General features: G+C 45.5%; 1 protein-coding gene across 14 annotated transcripts in view; it reads right to left on the bottom strand.

Annotated features, from left to right (window-relative positions):
* Positions 1-6457: 6457 nt before the first annotated feature.
* Positions 6458-15215, bottom strand: part of LOC121594414 (multiple C2 and transmembrane domain-containing protein) — a 29149-nt gene continuing 20391 nt past the window's right edge. For 12 of the 14 annotated variants that reach the window (XM_041917631.1, XM_041917626.1, XM_041917623.1 and 9 more), the window contains exons 5-17: positions 14685-15201; positions 14476-14618; positions 14213-14404; positions 13718-13866; positions 13330-13648; positions 13058-13254; positions 12775-12955; positions 12481-12659; positions 11406-11525; positions 11079-11178; positions 10834-10940; positions 10545-10752; positions 6458-10467 (exon numbers count right to left, since the gene is read on the bottom strand). In XM_041917631.1, coding sequence (XP_041773565.1) covers positions 10387-10467; positions 10545-10752; positions 10834-10940; positions 11079-11178; positions 11406-11525; positions 12481-12659; positions 12775-12955; positions 13058-13254; positions 13330-13648; positions 13718-13866; positions 14213-14404; positions 14476-14618; positions 14685-15201 — 2493 coding nt within the window. In that variant the 3' untranslated portion in view covers positions 6458-10386. The remainder of the gene's footprint in view (positions 10468-10544; positions 10753-10833; positions 10941-11078; positions 11179-11405; positions 11526-12480; positions 12660-12774; positions 12956-13057; positions 13255-13329; positions 13649-13717; positions 13867-14212; positions 14405-14475; positions 14619-14684; positions 15202-15215) is intronic. The other 2 variants (XR_006004969.1, XM_041917632.1) reach the window with 2 other exon arrangements.

Raw genomic sequence — 15215 nt, forward strand, 5'->3', positions numbered from 1 at the left:
CTTTAATTACGAGCCAAAGAAAGAAGCCTCTGGCGTGAGGAAAGAAATTTCCAACCAGCTTAAAAAGGGGAAAATGGTAAAGTGAATGAAACTATTTCATCAAATAGGTGAGAGTTAAATTTTTTGAAACTCTGTTTGAGAAACCGTGGCACGCAGTGTTTACCAGCCAATGCTGGACAGAGAAGGCATTTTAATCAACCGTTTACTCGCTTCCAATGGCGAAATGTATTATTCAATTCTTTCTTTAATGTTGTCATGAATTTCGTGTTTAAATAATAACGCAATCGCATTAAGAGATGACGGATGGTGCAATATTTGGACTACTCTGGGCGGCGGGAGTGTCCGGAAGCCCCCCGGCGGGGGGAGGAAGTTGTCTCTTTCGAAACACTTTCACTCTCTCTCTCCGTTTGGAGGGAACGTCTCCGAAACGCACGCGCGTTACCAATTTTGCGCACCACGGTCGTTGGTAGGTATGATCGAATACGATTAAAGGTAAACAGTTAAGAGCCGGAGAGAGAGGTGGAGGTGGCAAAGGTTGCGTAAAAGGGTGACCCCCAATCCCACTCACTTGCATCCTTTGAGGGCTGTGCGTTTTGGGACTCTCCCAGTTTTATTTTAATTTCCTTTCATCGCTGTGCTCGATACAGTCGATCGATTTGACGATCGGGCAAGAGGAATAGAGGTTATGTTTCCTGCATTCCGGACAGTGAATTAAGATGAGCGTTGTGTTAAAATGTGTTTGGCACCTCCTGTCTCGCCAGGGTTGCCGCCGACCAGCAGTCGCACCGTGTGGACACAATACTTGAGATATTATTTTTGGAAAGTGCGCAACGCAATTTCCAGCTTGGCATTTACTGTGCTTCCCGTGTGACCTTTCTTCCTCTTTCGGGCTCATCTCTTCTCCCCTATGATTTCCCCTCGCTTAAAGGGGTGTAAGTAAATCATTTTTTGCGTGTACCTCTCATGTCAATATTCGATTTATTTATTTCAAGCAAACCGTTTTTCTCCAGCAACCACCCCCTGGGGCTGCAGATAGGTACGTCTGTGGTACCGGAAATGATGCGGCGATGCGATGAACTCTCGGTTGACATGCGACCGCGGTTGACCACGACCTCTTCGGTCGTTACGTAAAGGAGTCTGGCTGGCTGGGTTCCTCTGCGGAGGGAAGTAACGAAAGTGCTCAGAGGCGAGGAGTGCGTAGCGTTGTTGTATTGGATGAAAGGGAACGGAATTTCTCCGACCAGGCTTGTACAAGAGCGACAGATATTGGTGTCATTTTTCATGATTGAATTTCTTCCAAATCGTTCGCTGCGTGTAGCAAAAACAAAGCAAAGGAGTGGGGAGGGAAGTGGGGTGGGCAGAGATGGACAACATGTGGACACGGACGGCGATGGGCGCTGGTTTGATATGCAGAGCTGAAGGGGGTGATGTCTGTTTTGTGTGCTCCCGGCCACTTCCACGGTTTGGCTTTGGTTGATGAATTTCTACAGCCGGCTGTGAGATGAGTGAGAGAAAGTGAGAGATTGCGGGCCGTGCGCGGCTGCAAAGGAACATGACGAAGTGGACAAACATAAATCATCATAATAATATTGCGTATTGGTTTTTGTTGGTTGAGAATGGTTCGACCTGTGCAGCGTTGCGATAATTGAATAATAGAGTTATGCACGTGAAAGTACTGCAGATGGAGGCGATGGCTTAGCGATCGGAGAGAAGCTCTCATGTGTCTATCTTGGCTAAGGAGAATCACGTAACTTGTACTGAAATTAAATGTATGTAAAATTAGCGCTGAACTGGAACTCGTTCAACGTGTTCCTAGAAAAACCGCTTAATTATTCGTAGCATTTTCCAACCAACAGCAAACAAAAAATCAAACAAAGCAAATAAATCGGTAACGATGCCAAACGGTCACTGGGCTTGCCTGCACACACATTGACCCACGAGGGGACGGACGGAGAGCGTAACGCGCGTCCCGCTTTGTTACCGATGTTACCGATGCCAATCCCGCGGGTGCATAAACCGGACCATTATATACCAATGCAGCTCGCTCGGAGCAGGGTGCAGTTTGCGGGTCATAATAATTCCGGATTCGACCGCCACACTCGCGTGCGTCTGTACCGGTTTTGGGAGGCACACTTTGGATGCCCGCTAGCCGGCATGTTTGCTACACTGCAGCCCAACCGCGCGCGCGCGCACTGGTTTTTAGCCAGCGCGATCATGGATTTTACGCGCATCATTGCATCACGACAACGACGACAACTTGGGGATTAAAGTGGACCGCGATGCAGCTTCTCTACGCTCAAACTGCGCCGTTTTTTTGCTACCACTGCAACAAACGTGCAAAGCGAAGCTCAAATGCTGCGCATAAGCAGAGACCGCAGGCTTGCTGCGGTGGTGAAGAAATGCGAAACAAACCTCATCATCATCGTGTGGCCATAAATAAATCGATCGTTCCTGTTGAGTGGTTGAGTGTAGGGCTAGTAGTTGGCCGCGCTCACCGTGTTGCTGTGAGAAAATATTCTCATTCTCACACGACTGGCTGTTGCTGCTGCCGCTGCTGCTACGACTCGTTGTGTAATCGAGATCGTATCGTCTTCCTGCATTTGCATACCAACACATCGACGAGCATGTAAAGGTTGTGGTGGATCGAATCGCAAAACAACAATTCGTACATTTCACCGACCCCAAACGGCTTACATTTGGCAATTTAGCAATGATTGCATCTTGAACTCATCTCTACCCAGATCGACTTAAAACAATTTGATTCAGATTATGTATCTCTGTGTGTGTGTGTGTGATGTGGAAAACAAACGGCAAAGTCTCGCGATTAGCACCGGGAGTGCCTACCCGGTTACGAGAATGAATTGGGGATTTTAAATTAAAAAAAAAACACGCTCACAAAACGTGTGAACAAACAAAACGGTGCAAATAAAATGCAACCCACGATGTGGTGACCCACAATGTTGTCTGTTGTGGTGGCGAAATGTATGTGCCTCCGGTCAAGTGGACCAAATTGTGGCGATTGAGAAGAATTGGGAACAATTTCAAAATCATTATTATCATTATTGTTATCATTGTAAGGCAATTGTGGGGGGGGGGGTGGGGGGAGGGGGGGTGGTCCGATAATTTGTTTACATAGTGTTCGATGTAACATGTGCCACTGTTGAAAGACGATAATAGGATATGATTGTGCGTGCTGGCTGCTGGTACACGAACCGCATTGCAGGGTTTGTCGGTGTCAATGTTGTAAAACATATTTCGTTTATAGAGTAGTTTCTGGAGAGTCTGAACAGTGAAAAGTTGGTTTGATTTAGTGTTGGCCGTTCCGGTCCGAACCTAGTAAAAAAGTTCCGTTCTTTTGTAGGCCGTTCCGTTCCGATCCTTTATACAACATCGTTCCGTTCCGTTCATTCCGTTCTTTCCGTTCATTCTGTTCATTCCGTTCTTTCCGTTCATTCCGTTCCGTTCATTCCGTTCCGTTCCATTCCGTTCATTTCGTTCTTTCCGTTAATTCCGTTCTTTCCGTTCATTCCGTTCCGTTCAATTCGTTCTTTCCGTTCACTCCGTTCCGTTCCAGTCTTTGCCGCTTCAATATTGTTAGCAAGGTGCTATCGTTCGTGCGTTCTGTTCTTTGAAAAAACCCGGTTTTGTCCGGCTGTTGCTTGCCGCGTGCAAGATAACTGTTCACTTTTTCTCGCACACAGTATGTGTTGCCTGTGCACTCTCCCATGCTCATAGGAATATTCATCGCACTTCGTCGCGTATCGTTTATAAAAATCGTGATAAGCGAAGCCAAAAATGGTGTTGCATTTGGTATTATGGTGCAATTTGTAACATCTATTATACTTTTTGTTATAATTTAGCTTGTTTTAACTAGACAAAAAACTTTTATAAAATTAAAATCTGTACTCATATGGCAGAACGGGTTGGAAAAGATGTATTATAATATGCGAGTATGAACAACGAAAAGTAAAATGTATTTATTTTTTATGCCACGATATCCACTTGATCTTGGCACTCGGCATGATTCCAATATTTGGCCATTCGATTCGAAGCATTCTGTTCCATTCGACAACCGTTTGAGTGCCATGAACTTGTAAACGATTTATGTGAAAAAAAAACTATTTGTTTTAAATAGTAAGTAAAATTCAAATAATAAGTCAATCTCGTGATACAATCTTCAACTCGTACCACTCAATAACATCGGCATGGGTAAAAGCCTCGAATGGATCGTGCCCCCATACGCTGGGATGATTATCCTGCTATGGGCATTTAATAAGTTACTGACAGCCAAGCCTATTAGTGGTACGGGAAGGCTTTGATGCTTTATATTAGCACAGCTGGTACAGCTTATTGGGCATAGGTTGAACCCATCTAGATTTGGTGTCAGATATGATTTCAGATTGAAGAAACGCCTTTTCATATCTTGTAACAAGTAACAAAATCTCCCCCACCCCCCTCTGGATGACAGTTTGGCTTCTAAGCTCTGGGTCGGTTCTTTTGCACCCCAGGTTCACGTTCCGTTCTTTTTGAAAAATGAACTAGTTCCGTTCCGTTCCTTTTTTTAACGAAATTCCCAACACTAGTTTGATTCACCTATACCTCGAAAACAATGCACAACATCATGGTTGAAAATGGTCTACCGTCCGTTAGGCATGGAAGAAAACCCCTGCAAAAAGGCACCGAAGAGGAGCACATTCGAATGCTTTTTCTTTCTTCTCACCATGGAAACGAGAGCGCTCTTCATTACAGTGCTTCTGCATATCGAATCGCTGTTCACTCGTTTCGATTGATTTTTGATTGGATTAAATTGTCTGCCCGCTCGCGAGAAACAAATTGGACGGGTCAGCATAATAGACCGCGCGATGCCATACAAACAAACGGAGCTTTAATCATGCCGCTTGTTATCGCGATGTTTACCACCGATGCCCCCGCCGGCCTGGCCTAGTGCTGCATTGAAAGCGAAAACCATTTATTATTAGATCATCCATCGTGCGGGGTGCAAAAGCATCACGCTGAGCGTATCCAGGCCAGGCCAGGCCAGCCCAGGTGCATCCAGAGAAGGAGGTGGTCTGGTCATTGGTTATTTGTTTTATTGCACGCGCCGATTTGAACCGCCCATACAATGGCTGTCGCTGAAGGCAAACCCAGCTTCACTGAGTTGGTTTACGGTGTGAAAGGGCGTAGTGGTATCGAATTCGTTTGCTTCTCATATTACACTGATCGATCGATTAAGCGGAGGCACAGAATGTGCCTTTGCAAGCACGATGCCCACAATTTGAATGTGTTATTTACTGATTGATTGGTGTTGATTGAATTGGAAATCTGATCATCCGGGACGATTGTAAGGGTGGCGTCGGCTCCGTAGAATTGCCCGATTTAATTACAACCCCTATCCATCGCAACAGATCATCCGCAGAGGGATGAACAATCGCGCAAAACCCGAATTTGGGGATACGAAGAGGCGGCAGATTAATTAATCAATCACGAGCAGAAAGCAACCAATTGGTGGAAGCTTTGTTCACGTTCGGCTCAAATGGTAACAAAAAATGAAAAGGTTTGGTTGCTGCTAACTCCTGCAAACTCTCCCTACCTACCGTCACATGCCCCATGCCGATCAATTAGGGCCAGGGCCGTTATGTCATCGGAGCTCGTTGCCATTTCCGTTTCATCGCCGGGTCGGTGTAATCGAGCCGGCGCCAACGAGCGGAGATGCACACGCGCGCCCCACAAGATGCTGCATGATGTTGTTGACGATGATGATGATGTGCCGATTTGTGTGCAATTCAATCCTCGAGTAACTTCAGCTTCTCTGCTCCAGCCAATGGTACACGATGAATGGGGTCTTTTGTGCGAAACAAATGACAAATTGTGAAACAAGCGAAATGACACCATCTGGGGTGGGGTGTGTGTGTGTGTGCATGCCTTATCGGATTCTGGGCTTTTGCATTCGTCCGCCGTAAAGGGAGACGCTAATTGCCATGATTGCCTTTTCCGGAATGGAAGAGGAGATAGTGTCGTAAATAGAAATTAATTTTTGGCATGCTCAACAAAGCGCTGCGGGAGAGTGCTTAGATAATACGTCCTATACGTAGATGGAATGACGTTTTTCGATGGCGAGAAAGCCGGCACCGGTGGGCTCGTAGCGTAGGGTTTAATAAGGAGAAAATCGGAAGTTATACAGTGTTGCATCATGTACCGATGCGTCGAGGGAATTGGCGGGGAAATGCGAGCTCGGGCGTGGTTTGATCGGTTACTTATTTGCTCGTTTCGGTTTTCCCTTTATGCTTCCATGTTCTGAATGCCATCAGTGAGAAACTAATACTCAAATTCAACCTATAGGGTGTGATCGTAGTGGATTAGTATGAATATTTGCATATTTTTGATAATGCAACAGATAAAATTGAGGTATTCTTTCGACAATCAAAACATAGAACAAATGATGAACGTGATATTGCTTACGACCTGTTCGACATGCCTTCTTCGGTGTCAATTCGTACTTCCTTTGGATTGTGTGTATTCGTTCCGGTTTTTATTACCTAAAAAAAGTGTTAAAAATTGAAAAAACCCTTTTGCTTATTTTAAGATCGTATCAGTATGTGTGTGTGTGTGTATGTGTAAAGTTAAGGTAAATTGTATATCCAACGGACTGAACGCTTAACACAACTCCAAACAGGGGCGGGAGGGAAATGAAAACAAAACACGTTTCCTGCCATCGGTGTGATTACATCTATTGCTCCAGGTTTGCGTCTGTGAGGAGTTTGTCGCTGTAATAATTTTGGTATTTCGTTTCGTGTGCACCCTTACGCGTGGCAATCGTTGTTCGGTGCGCCATTCTATTTGGTCTATTGTTACAACAAATAAGCATAACAAACAATCTCTTGTTTCCACGTTTTTCACAATGTAAGTGACTGACCTGACCTGACCACCTGATCTGACTTTCGCTTCTGCTACGAATGAACATTCAATGTGATTGGGTTTGTTCGTTTTTACATTGCGATTGCGTTTCGATATGGTTGATGAATGCATGTGGATCCGATAATGAATGGGACTGTCGAGTTTATGCTAAATAGTTTAACCTTACTTATGCAATTGATGGACAATTGTGTGATGAGAACGTGTGTTGAGTGAGTTAAAGCTTCTTGAATGATTGGTGAGACTGGAGAGAGCGTGAACTGTGATTCATTTTACTTATGTCTAATGGTTAGATTCGATGCCATTTCTGTAAATGTATGCTCTTTGTGTGTTAGAAGATGGATGATTGCAACAACATGGGATCATTTGCAGAGAGAGAGAATCAGTTTTTTTTAATAGTTTTCTAACTTTTTCGTTTGTTGTATGCTTTTTTTTGTCCGCAAAATGTCAATGGCGATTGGGGGTTTTCTCCTAATTAGCCACTAATAACATTCTATTATGCGTCTTTACGGGAAATTGTAGCGATACGTTTTTGATACATTTGCTGCCATGGAAAGCTGCTTCAAATCAAGTTCATAAAGGTTAATATGTGTATGGGAAGGCAAAGTAGTGTTCCAAAGGTAAATCGTTTAAACTATCTCATCTCAATTAACTGTGTTAACGGCTGATAATCACATAATATGAAGACAGAAAAAATAGCTAAATTCATATAAGAACAATTTGTTCTACTCTAGGATGTTCTCACGAGCACAGTGAATAAGAAACATAGTTGGCCCGATATCACAATGATTGTATGAATGAAAGTACATTTGTGGCGTGTTGCAGTTGTATGAAAGTCTCCTTTCCTTATGGTGTGTGCATGCTTTAAGATTGACTAATGAAACGCGAACTGGTCGCAATCGAAAACAAGGGAGAAGACTTTGCAGTGACGATAAGAAGATAAGAGTTAATGGGAATAACGCGCTGCGCCCTTTTCGTGTTTCGATTTTGGTCAATAACTTTTACACATACTCGAAACTACACAACAGGGGGTGTTGTTGCGGTGTTTGATGCGCATTTTGAATTTGTTTATATCGCCTAACTACGCTGGATTTGTTCAGCTACTTTACTTAAGTTAGTATTATATTCTGTTAATGTTATGTTATCCACCGTCCACCACAGTGGCAATCAGTAAGTAGTAGTAAGCTTGAGATCACATGAGTGGGAAGAAGTAATGAGACGCGGGGTTTTTAAGGTGCTTGCACGTTTAGTGTATGCTTAACTTATAGTACGTTTGGTAACGCAGGGGAAGGGTAACATAAAGTGAAGTTCTCGTTTGGTTAAGTTTACGCGCAATAGTAACAAATACAGGAACGTAATGCTTTTGGTGTGTGGAGAACGAAAAGATACAGCAGTGCTGTAAGTAAAACTAGAGCTACTTTGTCCACTCTTTCGGTTTCCTACCGTACGCAATTTGATTGTTTGTGGTGTTTTGTTCGTATTACGCTATGAAGTTTACTTAAACGTTTGGCCTAAATAATTTGACTCTAGCTAATTAACAGTAAAGAGGTTTGTGTGCTCTTTGATAATAAGGAATCATATTGACGAGGTGTGTCTGTGTGTGTGTGGCATTATTTGTATGCCTTTTCTTAATCACATCCTCTATCTTGCGTTTTGTGGCTTGGTGTTGCTGTGATCTTTCGCTTGCAGTTAATTTAACACAGATTTTACTTAACTACATTAAGAAAAGCTGTCCCGTGAAGCTATCTTAGATACATTGCTGCCTTCAATGTCAGTTCACTTTAAACCATGGCTTGTGCTTTAGTTGTTGATCGCTGGTGCATATAACGTGTGAGGCATTTCACATCAAGAACTGTGCATAGTAACTGATTTTATCTATGATTATAAATTGAAAGGCCTGTGCAACAAGGTACGTCTTTTAGAAGCAATGCATATCAATGAAATAACCTTAGGGGTGCATCGACGCTGAACAACAAAGTACAACAAAGTACTAAGAAACATTATTAAAACTGTGTCTTTTAGTGCACTATTCGTGTGGTGAACGCTATGCGAATGCTGCGTAACGGTGCTTTAAATATGCAAAAAATATATCATGTGCTCAATCGTTCTGTAGATAATCGATACAGCTAGACTTTACTTATTTTCTTAAGATGCAAAAATGAGATTCAATACGAATTGTTAGTCACATGTACACGATTGAATCATTAAGCTCAGCGGGCATGCCTATCCACCACCTATATCTGTGTTTTGGTCATAAACATTGCTCTAACTAGTACATAAAGGGTTTCGCCTACGAAAGAAATTCATCTCAAAGCTGTGTTTGCCTAGCTACCATCACCATTTTTTGTTTTTCGTTCTGAACCATCTTTCCTATAGCCTAGCTCGCTTCTTTCCCCCCTCAAATGTTGTTTTCCATTCCCACGAACCGAACGAAATAAGCCTGTGACTGTGACTGTGGTGTTGCTAAAGTTTGCTGGTGCCACCTCCCATTCCTTGCCTTGTGTCTCTACGTTGGACGGAATTTATCGTTTGGAAGCGGACTCGCTCCCATCGATTTGGCCGACGAACAATGAAAGTGTTGCTGCTTGAAAGAGGAAACATTGAACGTGTTCGAAGACTACGCTAAGGAGCGAGAGGGAGAGAAAGAACCACAATGCATGTTGGCTTTGATTCGCGCTACTCGTAGATAGTAAATAGTCAAGGAAGCAATGTAAAGAGAAGACGCTTAAAAGGACTGACGTTTGTTTAGATGTTGATGGTTATTGACTAAAGCTAAACTGTCTAGATTTTGATTGAGTCTATAGATGCTTTATCCTCATGGTTTATGGGTTCTCATGTTTACGTGTATGCACTCTTTTCTTCTCTTTTCGGCTTTACTAGTTACTAATTTCGACGATTGCATCGTTTTCTTTGTTGGTTGTGTGTTGATATCGTTATCACTAAGATTTGGTACTCCTAGCCGTCTGTCTTCCCTGGAAGAAAGTATAAAAGCCTATTAAGAAAGTTACCTACAGAGAGCGGGATTTCATTCTAGCCCATAGAAAGAGAAAGAGATGCTACAGAATATCGAGAGATAGAGAGAGAGAGAGAGATAGAAATGGAATGACTGCCCTGTTCTAGTTACTACGATCTGGCAAGGCAAGGGGTTTAGGTAGCGGTACGATTAGCGTTTGATAAGTTTGGGTTTTTTGATAAACTTTGCTGCACTAGCAACATGGAAGATGGAAGAATTTGAAGCTAACCTAAGGAACGCTCCAGCTAGGAGAAGAAGAAGAAGGTGCGCATCCGTCACGCGCTAGCTGTGCGAACAACGAGCAATTGGAGCGAGATTCGTCGCCACAGTGTGAGATTCGTTCTTCTTCGCCGCACGTTCGATGCATTTTATACATCCTTTGCGTTCGGTTTGACCCGACTGACGTGCAGGGCCTTTTTGAGATTATCCCTAAAGTAGCGCTTCAGGGTAGTTTGGTAACATTACGACACTTTATGCTTCTTTCGTGGATCGCGCCGGGCCAGTTCGGGTGTGGAGTGTAGCGGCAACTCTCTCCACATGATCTAAAAGGGAAAGGGGGAAGAAACGCATCGTTAGAATGGAATGCGTCCGGGAAAGCGGTAGCGGAGCTCCAACTCACAATCTCCTCGTCGTCCGGTACGCGCGACAGCAGGTCGAGCACCTCATTGTTGGGAACGCTGTGGGGCCGAATGATCCGCCGGCTGAACTTCACCAGACCCCACAGCAGCAGCAGCACCCGTATCGGGACGTAGTGTAGTACTAGACAGGCAGCCAGCAGCAGCAGAGCCGTCAACCAGCTGAGCTCCGGTACGGAGAAGTTGAAAGTGCTACACAAAAATGGGGGCGAAAAACGGGAATGTTGATTAAATCACGCCGCTTCTGCATATTTTCACAGGGTTACTAGTTACTTTTTAACACTCTCCCCGAGTGAGGCAAGGTACCCGATCGTGTTCTGTACACTCTGCGACACCTCCTGTATGGCCTGCAGCCGTTCCTTGATTGTTTTCTTCTCCTCCTGCATCATGCATGGGTGAGGTTAAATATTAATCGCAATCGTTTTGTAACATCCCAGGCAGCAAGGAGGCGGCATGGAGGCGTCATTAATTATGAATAATGATGCCAATGCCAACGCTGGTGGGCTGCTAGAACTCACCTTCTCCTTATCCTCTTCGTCCTCGTCGTCGCTAGCTACATCGTACTCGTCCGCCGTTGATTGGGAGGAGCTTCCGGTTAGCCATCGAATTAACCAGTTCCTAAACAACGCCCGCGCGAAAACCGAGAGAGAGAGAAAAGGGTTAAACATACAATCGCAACGCTGTATAATTAATGTTTCATGATTGGCTGGTTGTTTGGTGTTTGGCGTGGGTCGCTAGATACACGAATGCTTTCCACGGAAATAGATTTTGCTGCATCCCGCACTGCAGCTGGAGCCAACACGAAACAGACATACAGCAAACCTTCTCTCCAGAGCGTTACTTACTTCAGCAGGTACAGCAGGGCGACGGCCGGGATGGTGGAGATATCGAACCAGATGCAGCCACAGACCCATAAAACGAGTGCTATAAATGACCGTATCGGAGATTCCCACTCAAAGCAGCTCCTGGGGGAAAGGTTGGCAGCGGGAGGGCAAAAAAAAAAAGAAACCGTTAATATCCGGCCATAGGATTCGGCCGGAATTGGGCTTTGTTTACGTTGGCTCGTTGAGCATGTGATTTTATTAGTATCGATTCTTATTTGGTAGCAATCCAGGTACTGTATACAGCAAAACGCAAGGAAATTGATAATCGAATCATTGATTCGCTCCCGAGGGAGAGCATTGCAATGGGTTTTATCATTCGTAGGTATCGTAAAGTATTTTTTCAAGTAAAAAAAGAAGACAACGTGAACCACTTGAGGAGGCATCCTGATCCATTTCGAGCACACAGCAAATGGGGGAAAATCAGTGATGGATAAAATATGTTTGTCGTCAGCCACCAAGCGTCTCCATCGCGGGGGGGTAACAAGTACCGTAGAAAATAGCAGAACGATTCCGAGTGGAATACGCATTCCGCAAATCTGAATTAAAAATGGAACAGCAAGTATGCTTGCGTTAATTGAGTGTGTGTGTTTGTGGGGAAGGAGGGAAGGGAAAAAATCATTAAATTACACAAAATGTAGACACGCGAACTGTGGAGAGGCTTGAGAAATGTACGGGTTGTATGTATGCATTTACAGTCAGCGTGTGATTATGCGCGCCTTTTCTTTTCGTTTGCTTCTCCAGCGTAATGTGATAAGGATGTACGCTTGCTTTTGTTCCATTATGCTCCTCTCACTCTCTCTCTTGAAATCAAGAGCTGGCACAAGAGTGGGAGTAAAATGTTTTCAAAAAATACCGGCATAAATTCATCCCGGGTGGTGTTGAAATGTTCCGGCCTCTTTTAACAACCCACAACCGTCTTTGTTGGAGATGACAACTTCCTTTTGCGCCTTTCTTCCCCGGAATGTTCATATTCGTTTCGTGTGACCATTTCACTGCGAAAGAGGTTAGGCAAGGGGCGGTGCACCACAATACTCACTGCACGAACTGTCCCACTTCGATAAAGTACATAATGACGGCCTTCAGTCGGGTGACGTTGCGCAGGAAGAGCTGCCGCTTGAACTTGGCCTCCTGCTGTACCAGCTTTTCCTCCTTCGGCTCGAGGGCGCGCAGTGCCGCCCGCAGCTTGTTCCACATGACCGTCATCTCTAGCAGAATCTATACCCCAAAGAAATTGAATCATCCCGTGCCATCCGAACGTTGGCAACGATGCAAGAATTATTTGAAAAGCATTGCAGAAGGAGAGGAGGGAGCGTTAGAGCTCATTACCCACCTGCGGCTGGGTGCCTTTGGCGCGGGTGTACATCTTTTTGTCTTTGAGCGCGTACCAGCGTTTTTCACCGTTGCGTATCCTTAGCAGCGGTATGACGACTTTGCCGAGGAACTCCACCTTGTGGTCGCGATCCTCGTCGTAGACGGTGATTTCCAGCACCGAGGACATGTCTTTCACATTGCTAATGAAACGAGCCAAGACAACGGGGAAAAAGCAAGTCATTAGTAAGCAATCCAGCGTTCGTATTGTGATAGGTGTGGGAAAACGTGGAACAGTTGCTTACAAAGTGAAGATTTTGTTCCAGTTGGGAGTGAGCGTTTTGTACTCGGTTTGCGTCTGAAGTCGGGCGTTGATTAGCTCCAGCACGACGAACGGATCCGATTTACCACCGATGTCTGCTGCGGCTAGCCCTGTCGCCCCGAACACTTTCACCGTAAGATGTCCAACGTCGCGCATGTTTTGAAGTGATTTGTGCCATATCTGGAATAGAATTGCCATTAAAGTTTGTGAAAGCATTGATTTAGATCAATGAAGGAGTGTTAGAAGGCCACGTACGTATCGGCTCTGGATGAGGGCGCGTTCCTTGGAGTCTTCCTTGTAGGCCGTCAGATCGGTGATGGTTTCCGATGCGGTGGTGCCACTGATTGTCAGCATGAGATGAACCTCGCCGGTACATTCCTCCAGCGGTTGCCAGATTCCGTGCGTGCGTTCGCGAGCCAACCCTCGCAGATCGATCGTACACTTCCCATATGTGTTGTACTTCCCGCACACTACCAGCTCCAGCAGCTGATCATCGTCGAATAGGTGAAGATCGAACTGCTCCAACCAGCGGGCCCGATAAGCGGCCTTAGACTTGTATTTCTCATTTCCTAGCCTAGTTTACATAGGAAGAAAGCCTGAATCAACCTTGCCTTTGTGTGTGAGACTGCTTCAAAACACGTACCTAAATCTGACATAGAGATCGTTCAGTCCATTCTCAGCGTCCGGTGGGAGTCCTTTGGCTTCGATCAGCACGATCGTGACAACCGAGCTCCAGATCTGCGACTTGAGCCGGCGGGAGGCATCGGCCAGCTTGGGATTGCGCTGAAAGTACTTTCGAGCGTGAACGGAAACGGAAAACGGGGAGGCGGGAGGTGGTGCGATTTTAGAGCAGAAAGAAAACAACGAGCACACCCTAGGACGGGCGTAGAAACGAGTGACGGCAAATAAGTTTGAAAAGGCGAATGTGTGGAAATGACGTGGTGACGAAAGATAAAAGTAGAACGTGGTGGCGTTTGGTGCGTCTTACAAAAGGAAACCAAAGAGTTACAAAACTGTGAAAAGTGTCAAAACCAAATCAAGAGAAAAGACAGAATAGAACAGAAGCGCTTTGGTTGCCTTGAGACAGAGTTGTGACAGGGGTGTGTGATGATGTACGGGGAATGGAATGGGTTCTCACTTGCTCTTTGTCTTCTTGTGTCTTTGGCCACAGTGTGACGCTTAGCTTTAGCTCGCCGAGGTCCTTCGATGCACGCTGAGCGTCCTCCAGCTTGATTGTGAGGTCCTCTGCGCGGTTAAGCTCCAGCGAGGTGAGGTACAGCTTTGCCGATCCCATGAAATCATCCTGGAGGCCCCAGTCATAGTCAAATACCTGTTTCCAAAGGGGATTACCGAAAAACCGTTAAATAGCTGTTCATAGAATTGGTGCATTTTGGACATTACCTTAATTACTATTGGTTGAAATGGATCTTCCACTGGCACGACGAACGTTTCGTCCCACACAGGGTTTAGGTCTTTGTGAACGGTTTTGGATTTGTACAGCAGGCGTCCTCCAACTTTAAACTTGACGTAGGGATCACTCGTACCTGAAACGCCCCGCAAACATCGGAATGTATTCACTCTCCTCATTCTTACCACCACGAAGATCTTACCACTCTTATCCATTGCCACCAATCCATGACCACTGATAAGATGTACGCGAAGCTGGAAGAAAGAGTGTTGCCGAAGCTGTGTCTCCCTTCTTCGTTGTTGCTCTTCTGCCGGGCTCAGTCCAGACATCCCACTGGGTCCAGCAATTTCCGAAACCTTGGGCAGTCCACCGATTGTCAAATGACCCAATCCGCTAGGCCCTGCGGTCGCCTCCACGTCCACCTTCGCAGTGAGCACCTTGAGCACGCTCGCTACCCCAGACGAGGATGCTCCCTCATTGATAGACCCCACCGCTCCCGTGCCACTCATTGTTGCATTCCGATCCGCTCCTTTAGCCAGCGGCGAGTCTTCCAATGTCCGGGCACGATGGCGCGGTGACTGGTGCGGTGTAGCGGAGCTACTATGCTCCGCCGAACTATTGTCAGCCGCGTAGTCACTCTGGCTGTCGCGCCGTCCCTCGAGGTCTTGCCCAAGAGACCCACGAAGCCGTTCCTTACTGCGCCCCCGGGACCATCGGTGCTGGAGTAAGGGAA

Source organism: Anopheles merus, chromosome 2L (genome assembly GCF_017562075.2).
Source record: "Anopheles merus strain MAF chromosome 2L, AmerM5.1, whole genome shotgun sequence".
Taxonomy (NCBI): domain Eukaryota; kingdom Metazoa; phylum Arthropoda; class Insecta; order Diptera; family Culicidae; genus Anopheles; species Anopheles merus.